The following is an 11,860-nucleotide window of genomic DNA, read 5'->3' as shown; positions in this document are numbered from 1 at the left end:
GTTTGCTCTCCTGACTCTACCTAAGTAGACTACTAATATATCCATAAAGTAGTATATCCTCTAGTAGGTGGTGAGCTAAAAGAGAGGTTAAAACATTTTAAAAGCATCATTAAAACTATACTTAGAAAATTAAGGTTTCAGCAAGGGGCAGGAGCAGAGAGGCAGGATGGGGCTGGGGGTGGGGAGCAGAGGTATAGAGGCAGGCAGATGTCTGTGAATGCTAAGCCAGCCTGCTTTACATGGAGATTTTTCAAGCGACCTTGTGAGGCACGGTCACAAACCAGTAAAGTATTCAGATTGAAGTAACAAATCACTAATAGAAAATTTTTTTTGAGCAGGATTTCTCTATTACTGAGACTAGTCTTCAAGTTGTGGGTTTGCTGTGGTTGCCAGGAGGCACCAGAAGTGTGTATAAGAAAGACCCTTTGGTGGGCAGGTGTGATCGTGTGTACACCTTTAACTTCAGCCCTCAGGCAGAGGCAGGTGCATTTCTGTGAGTTCAAGACCAGCCTGATCTACACAGAGAGTACCAGGACATCGAGAGATACATAATAGACCCTGTCTTTAAAGATTTACTATTTGTTTTATGTATATGAATACACTGTAGCTGTCTTCAGACACACCAAAAGAGGGCATCGATCCAATTACAGATGGTTGTGAGCCACCATGTGGTTGCCGGGAATTGAACCCAGGATCTCTGGAAGAGCAGTCAGTGCTCTTAACCGCTGAGCCATCTCTCCAGTCCGAGACTGTCTCTAAAAAGCATTCCGTGGTGTGATCCAGGAGGCAGCTAAGTGTGAGCCTCAGAACCGGTCGAACATGCTGACGCTCCTAGGCAGGTCTTGTGCGTGCACCTTTGCTTGTAAATTGCATACCCATAATCCAAGTACCCAGGAGGTAGTGAGTAAAGGGTTTCCGAGTTCAAGACCTGACTGCAACGTATTTTCAAAAGGTTCCCCAAACGCAACTCTGAGATGGTTTGTTAAAAATATGGGCATGTATATATACAGGAGGTGTGATTCAAAACTGCAAATGCTAAGATTTTCAATCTAGGTGGTGAATATGCAGTTAACCACTGCCCTACAAACATTATTTTATTTTATTTTTTGAGACAGGGTTTCTCTGTTGTAGCCTTGGCTGTTCTGAAACTCATTCTGTAGACCAGGGTGGCCTTAACCTGGGGTTAGCCCTCAGGGGTCTGCCTGCCTCGGCCTCCCCAGTGCTGAGATTAAAGGTGTGTGCCACCGCTGCTGGTCTCTATAGTTTTTTTCACTACGCATTAAAATTTGCATAGTAAGCTGAGCGTGGTGAACACCTTGAATTCCAGAACTGAGGCTGAGGCAGGCAGATCCCTATGAGTTGGAGGTCTAAAAAAGAGGTTTCTTGGTCTATAAAGAGAGTTCCAGACCAGTCTTTGCTACACACAGTGAGACTCTGTCTCAAAAAAAAAAAAAAAGTCGCAGAATAAAATACGAGAGGAAATAAACACACCACACTAACCCTAGCTAGAGTAGGTCCTCCTGCGCATGCTCACAGGACCTGCGCGCTCGTCTCCGCCCCCTGGTGTACGCAAGCGCGGGACGCAGGCGCGCAGTCAGAAAACACGAGACTCAAGCCGAGGGACCCCGCTCGAGTCTGAGGTGTGGAGCTGAGAAAGGATGGAGGTACTGAAGGTGGAAAAGTTCACGACTGCCGACCGGGGAAACGGGCTGCGCGCTGTGGCCCCACTGCGCCCCGGGGAGCTGCTCTTCCGCTCCGACCCCTTGGCTTACACTGTGTGCAAGGGGAGTCGTGGCGTCGTTTGCGATCGCTGCCTTCTGGGGTAGGTACGGAGCCTGAGCCCTGGCGCGTGGCTCTGAGGGTGGCGATGGGCCTCGGGGGCACAGTTCTGTGGGGTGTCTGCAGCACCCTAGGCTGCAGTAGGAATTGGGGGAGTCAGTGGTGCGGATGAAGGGGAAGCGTTGGGCAGTAGATAATTTTGCTGGGGAACAAAACATTCATACCCCGTGCAACGAGCTTCATCGGTTGTGGAAATCAGAAGTGGCAGGGGTGGGTAGGTGCGGGAAGGAGCAGGGGTGTGTACGTCAGGATCAGAACTGAGGCCCCACCTGACCTGTCTTGCGGGAGGAAGAAGCCTGGTGTTTATGTTGCACTTTGCTGGTCTGGATTTTGCTTGGCTTGGGTTTAGGAAGATGAATGAGACATCCCTAAGGAGCGGAGCAAATGAGAATTACAGTGTAACAGAAGAGCAGAATACAGATGCAAACAGTATACTCTAGCAGCGTAGGTTACAGAGTGTTCACCTTGTCCCTCGCCCTGTAGAGATTGTGCGAACAAGTGTAAACTCACCACCTCTGTGTAGATGCAACAGTTTATGTGACAGCGTTTCGAAGTCTGGAAGCACCGTGTCAACTTAAGGTGCTTTACTGTTTATAGAGTTGTGTAACATACATGTGCATTCATAGGATATGTATTCCGTCAGCACACATCGGGTTCTCACCATACACTGGGAGAAGGACTCTGAGATAGGTAGGTTGATTTTTGTACTTGACCATTCCTCCAGACCATTCCTCCAGACACTGTGATTGGGGTGGGTAGAGGTGGGGAGTAATCTGGCTTTACCATCCATTCCACTATACTCCTCTCGCTCCGCCTCTCCCCCCTCCCATGTCCCCGCCCCCTCAGACAGGGTTTCTCAGAAGCACTGGCTGCCTTGGAACTCTGTAGCTCTGGCTGCCTTGGAACTTGGAGCTCTGTAGACCCGGTTGGCCTTCTCTGCCTCCTGAGTGCTGGGATTAAAAAAGTCCTGGCGTTACCAACGCCCGGCTTCCACAATATTCATGTTTGGTTTATAACTGAAGATTTCAGTTTGCATTTTAAGTTTAGCAAATAATACTATTATGTTATCTTCTAAAGTGAAAATCGAAATGACTTGCATACACATGCATGTGATTTGTTGAGGAGAGAGCAGTGGGAAGTTTGTGGAGTTAAAGCAATTCACTCCTTTCAAAGCTCGAATGTCATGTGCCCCTTGTCACAGACTAATTAGAGAAAGCAGGACTCATCCTTCATTCTGTTACATACCTTGCCAGGTATTTAGAGTGTAGGTGTACCTCACCCCCTGGCAGAGAGCTTACCGCTTAAGTCCAGTAGCATTAAGTGGTAAAGATGACGTAAGTCTCCTCGCAGACACCGTTTGACGGCTGTGTTGCTCAGTGGGTAGGACAGAAACATTTGATCATAAACAACGACAAATTAGTATGGAATGATCAGAGATTGTCTTTTGAACCTGGGTCCTCTGGAAGGGCTCTTAACCACTGAGCTGTCTCTCCAACCTGACATGTTCTTTTTAAAATTTTTGTTAATTTGTATTTTTCTTAGTGTATGAAGTACTGGACTTCTACACATATTTCGTTGTTCCCAGAGCTGATCTTGAGTCGTCCGTTACAAGGGACTGCCCATTTTCCAGAATAAAGTGCCCAACGTGCCTGTCTTTTATGGTAGTTGTGACTCTTACATCATAAACTTTTCTCGTGATTCAAGAACAAAAAAAAAAAAAAAAAAAAAATTCTTGAAAGGCTGTTGGGGAGTCCTCAGCTCTGCGTTAAGGGTGGGAGAAACCTGGACCTGAAGGTGGACAGGAACCAAGTCAGAATTGCTCTGCAGGGGCTGGGCTGTAGTCTGAGCCGTATCCTTCTGCTGGGTGCACGGTGGTAAGCGGATTCCGGAGCAGGTTTCTCTAGCGCCCTGGACAAGGGACTCTGCCGCTGCCCTTTGGGAAGCTAATTGTTGGACCCGGGATTAGCTGAGCTCAGGCGCCTCCCCCCCCCCTGCCCCCCAACCCCCAGCTTACCTTAACTGATAGGTGAGAAAGTAGTGTTCTTGTTTGGCTAAAAAGTAGGAGGCAGCCCGGACTTCACAGGGTTATAGACAGATGCATCCTTCGTGCTGCCTAATAGATACGTGCTTCTTCGTTCTTTACACCAAACAGTTGATCTGTGCCGGATTTGGGTTGCCACAGGGTGTGTATGCCGGAATCCACTTGCATTGTGGGAAGCCCTTCATGGAACACACTCGTTTCTGGGGTATGGGTTCTGAGCTGCTTAGTTGAGAATCATTGCAGCCCGAATATCTGGTTAGGGAAATGCTGGTGCATCCTCACGGAAGCTTCCCATCCGTGCTGATGCACGTCATTGCAGCATACGTTTTCCTGTTCACTGCTTGTCCCTGGAGTTTGTTTTTTAGTCACCATCACTTACACAGTGAGAAGGAGGTGTTGTGTTGTTGTTGAATTTTAGCGCTCATTTTGTAATATGAGTGCTATTTTGCAAACAGTTTTTTTCTTTCCTTTTTTGTTGCTTGTTTTTGTTTTTGTTTTTGAGACAGTTTCTCTCTCTATAGCACATCCTGGAAATAAATCACTGTGAGGACCAGGCTGATGTTAAACTCACAGAGATGGGGCTGTCTCTGCTTGGATTAAAGGTGAATGCCATCATTCCCAGCTTGCAAACTGTTCTCTTACCTTTGTCTGTCTGTCTGCCTGCCTGCTGCCTGTCATCTTTCTTTCTTTCTTCCTTCTTTTTTTTTTTTTTGAGACAGGGTCTCACTATTTGCCCTGGCTGTCCTAGAACTCACTATGTAGACCAGGCTGGCCTCAAATTCAGAGATCCACCTGCCTCTGCTTCCTAACTGCTGGGGTTAAAGGCTTGTGCCACCATGCCTGGCTCTTTTTTTTTAAAATGGAGAAGCTTGAATGTGTTCTTTAGCGTCTCTTGTTCTTTCCTTTAAGGAATGGCTCCTAGCTTTTCATGTAATGAGAAAAGACATCGAAGAGGCTGAGGATATGGCTCTGGGGTAGCGATTGCCTAGCAACTTGAAGGAAGAAGATGAACTCGTGATGTGCAGTCATTGATATTGTTTCCCTGCTGCAGTACACGGTTTTAGTTTGCCGCTCATACAAAAGATTGATTGTAACATGAGCTTTGTTTACTGCAGCTTATTTTGGTTAAACGAAGCATGTGAAATTTCACTGTGGGGTCTGGAGAAATGACTCAGAGGTGAAGAGCACCTCCCGCTCTTCCAGAGGACCCAGGTTGGATCCCCCGCATCTATGTCATTCGGTTCACAGTCACATGTGATTCCAGCTCTAAGGGTCCGAGTCTGTGTCTTCTGCTCTCCGCAGGTATCTGTTCACAGAAGGCACACGTGCACATAGGTACACCTAAGTGAAAATGTGGTCACACATGGCACATGTGCACATAGGTACACACAAATGAAAATGTGATACACAAGGCACATGTACACATAGGTACACACAAATGAAAGTGTGATCACACACGGCATTGATGCACACATAAATGAAAATGTGATCACACAAGGCACACGTGCACATAGGTACACATAAATGAAAATGTGATCACACATGGCACACGTGCACATAGATACACACAAATGAAAAAGTAAGAAATAACCCTTCAGATAGCTTCGCTGTATCATCTTGGCTTTTGTAGGTCTTCTTACCATGGTGCTGACTGAAGTCTAACCTTTCTGTTCTCGCTTACAAGGCACATAGCAGATGGGAACTGTCCATACTGTGAAAGGACAGGATTTAGGGCTAGTTTAGAAAGGGCCATGTTGCTTGCTGCTTCTCTATCAACACCGTCTGTGGACAAACTCTAAGGATAGTTCCGTAGAGCATTTCATGTGTCATTAAGGGTCCAGGCTTTGTGGCTCTCAGGAGGGAAGTGGGACTTGGAAGCGGGAAGGTCTTTCTGCCTTTGTGGACTGTGGAGAGGAGTGGGCGAATGTTGGGAGAGTGGACATGTTACGGGAGCTATATGCCAATGTTCTGTGGTTATGGGGGTGTTAAATGGACCAAGGGACAGGTAATAACCGTACAGTTTGGGTCTTCGTCTCCATGCCTCTTCCTCTATTTGGGATCTCTTTTCTTTTTTTGTAGTGCTGGGGATGGAACCTAGGACTTTACTCATGCTAGGCACACCCCCCGAGCCTTATAATTTAGCATCATGAGAAGGGAAAGCTGCTGACTGTAGCCCAACAGTGGTAGAAGGAAGTGGCTACACAGGGGAGCCTGAGGGGCAAGGGATTCTGAAATGCTGTCAGTGAGGTGGATGGAGGAGGTTAGTGACCAAGGGAAGAGTGGGCATCAGGACAAGGGACTGTGTGGTGGTGGACCCTTAAGTCAGGACTGGATACCAGGGATCGGAGCAGAATGACGTCTCAAGAGATGAGGTGGCACCAGTCCAGTAAAGGGACTGGATTATTCTGTGTCACAGAGAACAGTGAGCATCTAAGGCCTTGGCACACTGCATTCAGGGTGTCTCAGAAGACCTGGGGGAGGGGAAACAAACCTTCAAAGCAACCACTCAGACCAGTCTGGTAAGGAGCTGTGCTAAAAATCTGAATGTTAACTGGGGAAAAATTGATTTTGTTATTTGACACATTTTAAATAGGATGGATGTTTAAGAAAAAAATGAGTTCTAGAACAAACCACATCAGATTCAGGAGATAGATTCCGGCGCTTGGAGAAAACAAGGTAGCCATGTTGGAGTTGACATGTGTACATCTAGGCCATGACATAGGCAGTGCGGGAACACAGTTTAGTAAGACAGCGGAGTCTTTCTTGGCTAAGGACTGGACCTAGACTAGGGTTAAAGGGAAACAGCTCCATGCTGTGTGGAGAGACATGGTATGTGGGGACAGGCAGCTGCAGAGATTAAAGTCCAGTACAGCGCCACACACCTTTCATCCCAGCATTCGGGAGACAGAGGCAGGTAGATCCCCGAGTATGAGGCTAGCCTGGTCTATGTAGCACATTCCAAGCCAGCCATAGTGAGACCCCATGAGTTCTAGAACAAGCCACATCATGTTCAGGAGATAGATTACAAAAAACCTAAGCACACAAGACAGAACATCGAAACGAGCATTGCTTTCGTTGCTAGAGAGATGGCTCAGCGGTGAAGGGAGCTGGCTACCCTTCCAGAGAATCCAGGTTTGATTCTCAGCGCCAACCGTCCGACTCTCACAACTGTCTGTAACCCTTGGCTTCTGCAGGCACTGGTCATGTGCATGTGATGCCTAGACAAACACGCAGCCAACCCTGCCCACATAAATACACTTAAAAATTTTTTTAAAAAGGTGTGAGACAGCCAGGGAAGTGGTTGCTAAGTGACTTAGGCTTAGATTCAAAATAGTTTTCTAGGAAAGAAGAGGGAATTGCCTGCTGAAATGTGGGCTTGACGTAAAGTGTGGCGGGACCTGTTAAAACCTGTTTTTTGTTTAACCTCTGAACGCCTCGTGCTTTCGTCCTGCTGCAGTAGCAGCTGCTGGCTGTGAATGTTGGATGGGCCCAGATGTTGGGTGGCTGTGATGGGTGCAGAGGGCAGAAGGACCTTGAGCTGTAGGTAAGAGCTCACACAATGGTAGATTACAGCCTGTAAGCTGGGGATGAGATCACGGGGAAAGGGGTGGGTTGTGAGTGTGGCGGAATTACACAGCTAAAGGTCTTTTTAGTTGTTTAGGACAGGGTCTCATGTCACCCAGACCGGCCGAACTATGTAGCCAAGAATGGCATTTGACTTCTGGTCTTCTTCGCTCTGCCTTCTACCTCCTGAGTTTTGGGATTATGGGTATGTGCCTCTGTGCCTGGCCAAAGGCCTTTTAATTTATATTTATTTATTTGTGTGTGTGTGTGTGTGTGTGTGTGTGTGTGTACATGTTTATGGGTATATGTGACATGTGTGTATAGATGCCAGGAGACAACTTTGAGTGGCACTGTCTCAGGCACTGCCCGACATTCATTTTATCTTCTTCTTCTTCTTATTATTATTATTATTATTATTATTATTATTATTATTATTATTATTATTATTTTATTTAGAGGTAGGGTCTCTCTTGGGCCTGGAACTCACCAAGTAGACTAGGTTCCCTAGCTGCTGCTCTAACTCTGGGATAACAAGAATGCACATCATATGTGGATTCTTTTTAGGTAGGTCTTGGGGATTGAACTCAGGTCTTTATACTTGCATGGCAAGCAGTTAACCAGTTTAGCTGTTCAGCTCTGGCTAGTCTGGGACTCCAAATACACTGTAGCTGACCTTGAACTCACAAAAGACCTGTCTCTTTCCCAGTGCTGCGATTACAGGAGTCAGCCACAGCAGCCTATTCTGTTGTCGTTGTCATCGTCATCGTTGTTGTTGTTTGCCTAGTTTTTGTTTGTTTGCTGTGAAGAGACACCAAGAACAAGATAACTCATAAAAGGAAGTAATTAATTGGGGCTTGCTTACAGTTTCAGAGGGTTAGTCCATTATGGCGGGAAGCAGACAGGCATGCAATAGCTGTAGCTGTAGCCAGGAGGTTTACATCCTGATCTATAGGCTGAGGGGAGAGACATGGGGGTGGGGCTGGGGAGACAGAGAGAAAGAAGAGGGGGACAGTGAGACTGACTGAGACAGACAAAACCCATCCCCAGTGACGCACCTCCTCCAACAAGGCCACACCCCCCCAACAAGGCCACACCTCCCCCCAACAAGGCCACACCTCCTCCAACAAAGGCCACACCTCCTCCAAGGCCACACCTCCTCCAACAAGGCCACACCTCCCCCAACAAAGCCACACCTCCCCTAACAAGGCCACACCTCCTGATCCTCCACAAACAGTTCATCAACCTGAGACTAAGCATGCACATGTGTGAGCCATGGCAGTGGAGGGCGGGTATTGAAGTTTTTGATATTGGCAGTTACAAATGGTCACAGAATTCATCAACTCCAAGTGTTACCTGCTTAGCACTATATGTCTTAATTTAGGGCGTGCATAAATGTTAGAAGAAAACAATTACTGAAATGATCAGAAATCTGAGAGATCCAGGGATTGGGTGAATTTTCTAAATAAAGTTACCAAGAAAGGTATGTATTGTAATGAATAGTTTAGCAAAGGTAAATTCTCATACTGGCTTGTACCCCAGGTAGAAATCATGAAGTCCTGTGTCCCCGACTCCTAATGTGTAAGAGACGTGGGGAGGTGCACGTGATGGCTCATTGATTAAGATCACTTGTTGCTTCTGCAGAGGACCTGGGTTTGCTTCTTAGACCTGTGCAGTAGCTTGCAACTCCCTGCAACTTCGCTTCCCGAGTTTCTGACTCTCTTCACCAGGTATGCACTTGGTACAAATCCATACTTGCATGGAAAACTACTGAGAATTAAACAACAACAAACAACAACAACAACAACAACAACAAAAACGCACAGAAATGTTATGGGGATATGTTTTTGATTTAAATCTCAGGTGTGTGGGATATAGGGCCGCTTCAGACTGTCCACAGCAGGTGACTATGATTTGCCTCGTGCTCTAGCAGGGGTGTGATTTTGCCAGCTGAGGCTAGTTTATGTTTGGCATTCTGGAGGGTCTCGAGAGGGTATACCAGAGTCTCAAGAGAGGCAGTTGCTGAAAACACTTAAAAAAAATCTAAAATTTATTTTAAAAGAAACATCATTTGAGTTTTTATAATAGCTAATTTTGTGAAGTTTGTTAGTGAAGTCTTATAAACTTTTGTGTAAGGAGGCCCTGAAGGCGGAGGGACAAGTAGAATCATTTCGCAGGCTGCACCTGTATAGCTGATTTGAAATCATGGCTTGGGTATTCCTTGTAATGGCTGATGGGTTTATCTGAGGGCCAGAGACCTGTAAAGGAATGAGAAGGAGTGACTGATAATTAGGCGGGTAGAAAAGGACACCGTGGACGTGAATGACATCCAGGCTTCCTCACAGGTGGCAGTTATAATTCCCGTTGTTTTGCTTATTTTTCTTTAGCAAGGAGGTTTGGGAAAGGGCCGTGTGGCTGAGCTCCGAGCCGGACAGCATTTGACCCATGTGAACGCTACAGCAGAGGACGTTCCTAATCAGACAGGATGACTGCTCTGCACACGACAGTAAGCTGCTCTCCGTTTCCAGACTGCTTGATGCTTGCTCGGAGTGCTCAAGGAGAGAAGGACTTGGGACAGGGGTAGAGGATGGTGCCTGGAAATCAGTACACTGCAGACTTCTCCAGTAGTAATTAATTAATTAATTAATCCTGGGAAACCCAGGTGGCCTCCAGGAGACCTCCAGGAGACCTCCAGGACCAGCCAGCTGCCTACCGTCAGTTTGTATTTATTGCCCTGTCATGGGGACGTCAGATCTTTTCCCCCTGCACTGCTGTCCACTGATATGTCCTGTGCTGCTTTGACTCATGACTGATATTGGAGAGCTCTGTGAGCTCTGGAATTCTTGATCTCCTCTGACTGTCATGGGATGAGCTGCTGGCTCATGCCTGTGGTGGTGACTGCTCTCCGTGTGTGCTGTCCTCTGGCATAGCCCCCTCGAAAGCTGGAAAGTTTGTTAAAACAGATTCTGTAGGAAGATTGAAGAAAAGGCTGCCGAGGACAGTGGCAAGTCCGTCTGTTTTTGAGATAAGGTCTATGACCCCGGGTGGCTTGGAAATCAACGTGTGGTTGAGGATTACCTCATACTATTGATCCTGCTTCCACCTTCCAAGTGTTGGTAATACAGGCCTATACCACCAGGTTGGTGGAAGAGGTTTTGTTTATGTGGACCTTATCTATGAATATTTTACAGCATAAAGAAATGAAAACCGGAAAATGCAAAACAGTTATCTAAACATACTAATTTTAAGTAAAGCTTTCATTTATTTATTTTTGGTTCCTTGAAGGGGGGTTTTCATGTGGTCCAGGCTGTCTTCTAACTCCTAGGTAGTTAGGAGTGACTTTTTCCGGGGGGTTGGAAGATACCCTTTTGTGCTTCGTGTTTTAGGGCATTTGTCATTAAAAAAGAATATTTCTTTATTTATTATATATAAATACTGAAGATGTCTTCAGACACACCAGAAGAGGGCATTGGATCCCATTACAGATGGTTGTGAGCCACCATGTGGTTGCTGGGAATTTGAACTCAGGACCTCTGGGAGAGCAGTCGGTGCCCTTAACCACTGAGCCATCTCTCCAGCCCTCGCCATTTTCTGTGATTGGCTAGTTAAGTGAGTTCAGAGAACGTGGTGTGCGTCTGTGTGAGAGTGTTTGTTGCTGGCGGCAGTGACTGAACCCATGACCTCATACCTGTTAGCAAACACCCTGCCACTGAGCCCCAGCCCAGCCCTGTGTCCCTTTTCCTTTTCTGAGACGGGGATTCAGTCTGTAGCCTCGATGGGCTTGGTTTTCACTATGGAGTCAGATGCACTATTATCTAACAAGGTCCTCTGATACTCAGTGTGTTCTAGGCTGGCCTTGAACTTGAAACAGTCCTTCTGCCTTTGGCCTCTTGAGCCCCGGGATTATAGATGTGAGGCCACCCTAGCTCAGCTCAGCTGGAGCCAGCAGTTGTGTTTTAGAGTTTTAATTTATTTTATTTTAATTTTTGAGGCCCGAGTTCACATAGTTCAAGGTTCCTCTCAAACTCCCTGGCTGAGGATGTTTTTGATCCTCCTGCTTCCGACTGTGGTTCCCCATTGCTGGGTTCACAGGCCTGGGCCACCATGGGCTTAGGACTACCAGTTCTTCTGGATTCACCCTCTGGAGTTGTGGATTTACAGGTCTTATGCTGGCTAGGCAGGTGGATCTCTTGATGTTGAAGGACAGCCAGGGCTACGCAGAGAAATCCTGTGTCTGGATGGATTGGTGGGGTGGGGACGAGACCAGCATCATTGAGGCGAAATCTTCTGAGAAGTGTTTCCTTAGGCTCAGCACACACAAGCTGGGTTCCAGAGGTTACTTCATGCTCACAACTGAAGTTGGTGGCGTTAAGAGTCACCGGGGTAGAACCGGTGTTTAAGATATGAAGGGGTTGTGGA

General features: G+C 46.8%; 1 protein-coding gene and 1 long non-coding RNA gene across 2 annotated transcripts in view; both read left to right on the top strand.

The window, feature by feature from the left end:
• The first annotated feature begins 1,580 nt into the window (after positions 1-1,580).
• Positions 1,581-11,860, top strand: part of Smyd3 (SET and MYND domain containing 3) — a 547,366-nt gene continuing 537,086 nt past the window's right edge. Inside the window, exon 1 of the mRNA XM_032915340.1 lies at positions 1,581-1,822. Within this exon, the coding sequence (XP_032771231.1) occupies positions 1,659-1,822 (164 nt within the window). The 5' untranslated portion in view covers positions 1,581-1,658. The remainder of the gene's footprint in view (positions 1,823-11,860) is intronic.
• LOC116911389 lies at positions 7,904-10,029 on the top strand. Its single transcript, XR_004389325.1, has 3 exons — positions 7,904-8,008; positions 9,086-9,171; positions 9,829-10,029. It is a non-coding gene; the product is annotated as an uncharacterized LOC116911389 (long non-coding RNA).

The sequence above is a fragment of the Rattus rattus genome, chromosome 10, assembly GCF_011064425.1.
Source record: "Rattus rattus isolate New Zealand chromosome 10, Rrattus_CSIRO_v1, whole genome shotgun sequence".
Lineage (NCBI taxonomy): Eukaryota > Metazoa > Chordata > Mammalia > Rodentia > Muridae > Rattus > Rattus rattus.
Note: the sequence above shows the minus strand (reverse complement) of the source record. Positions and strands in the feature narration are given on the sequence as shown.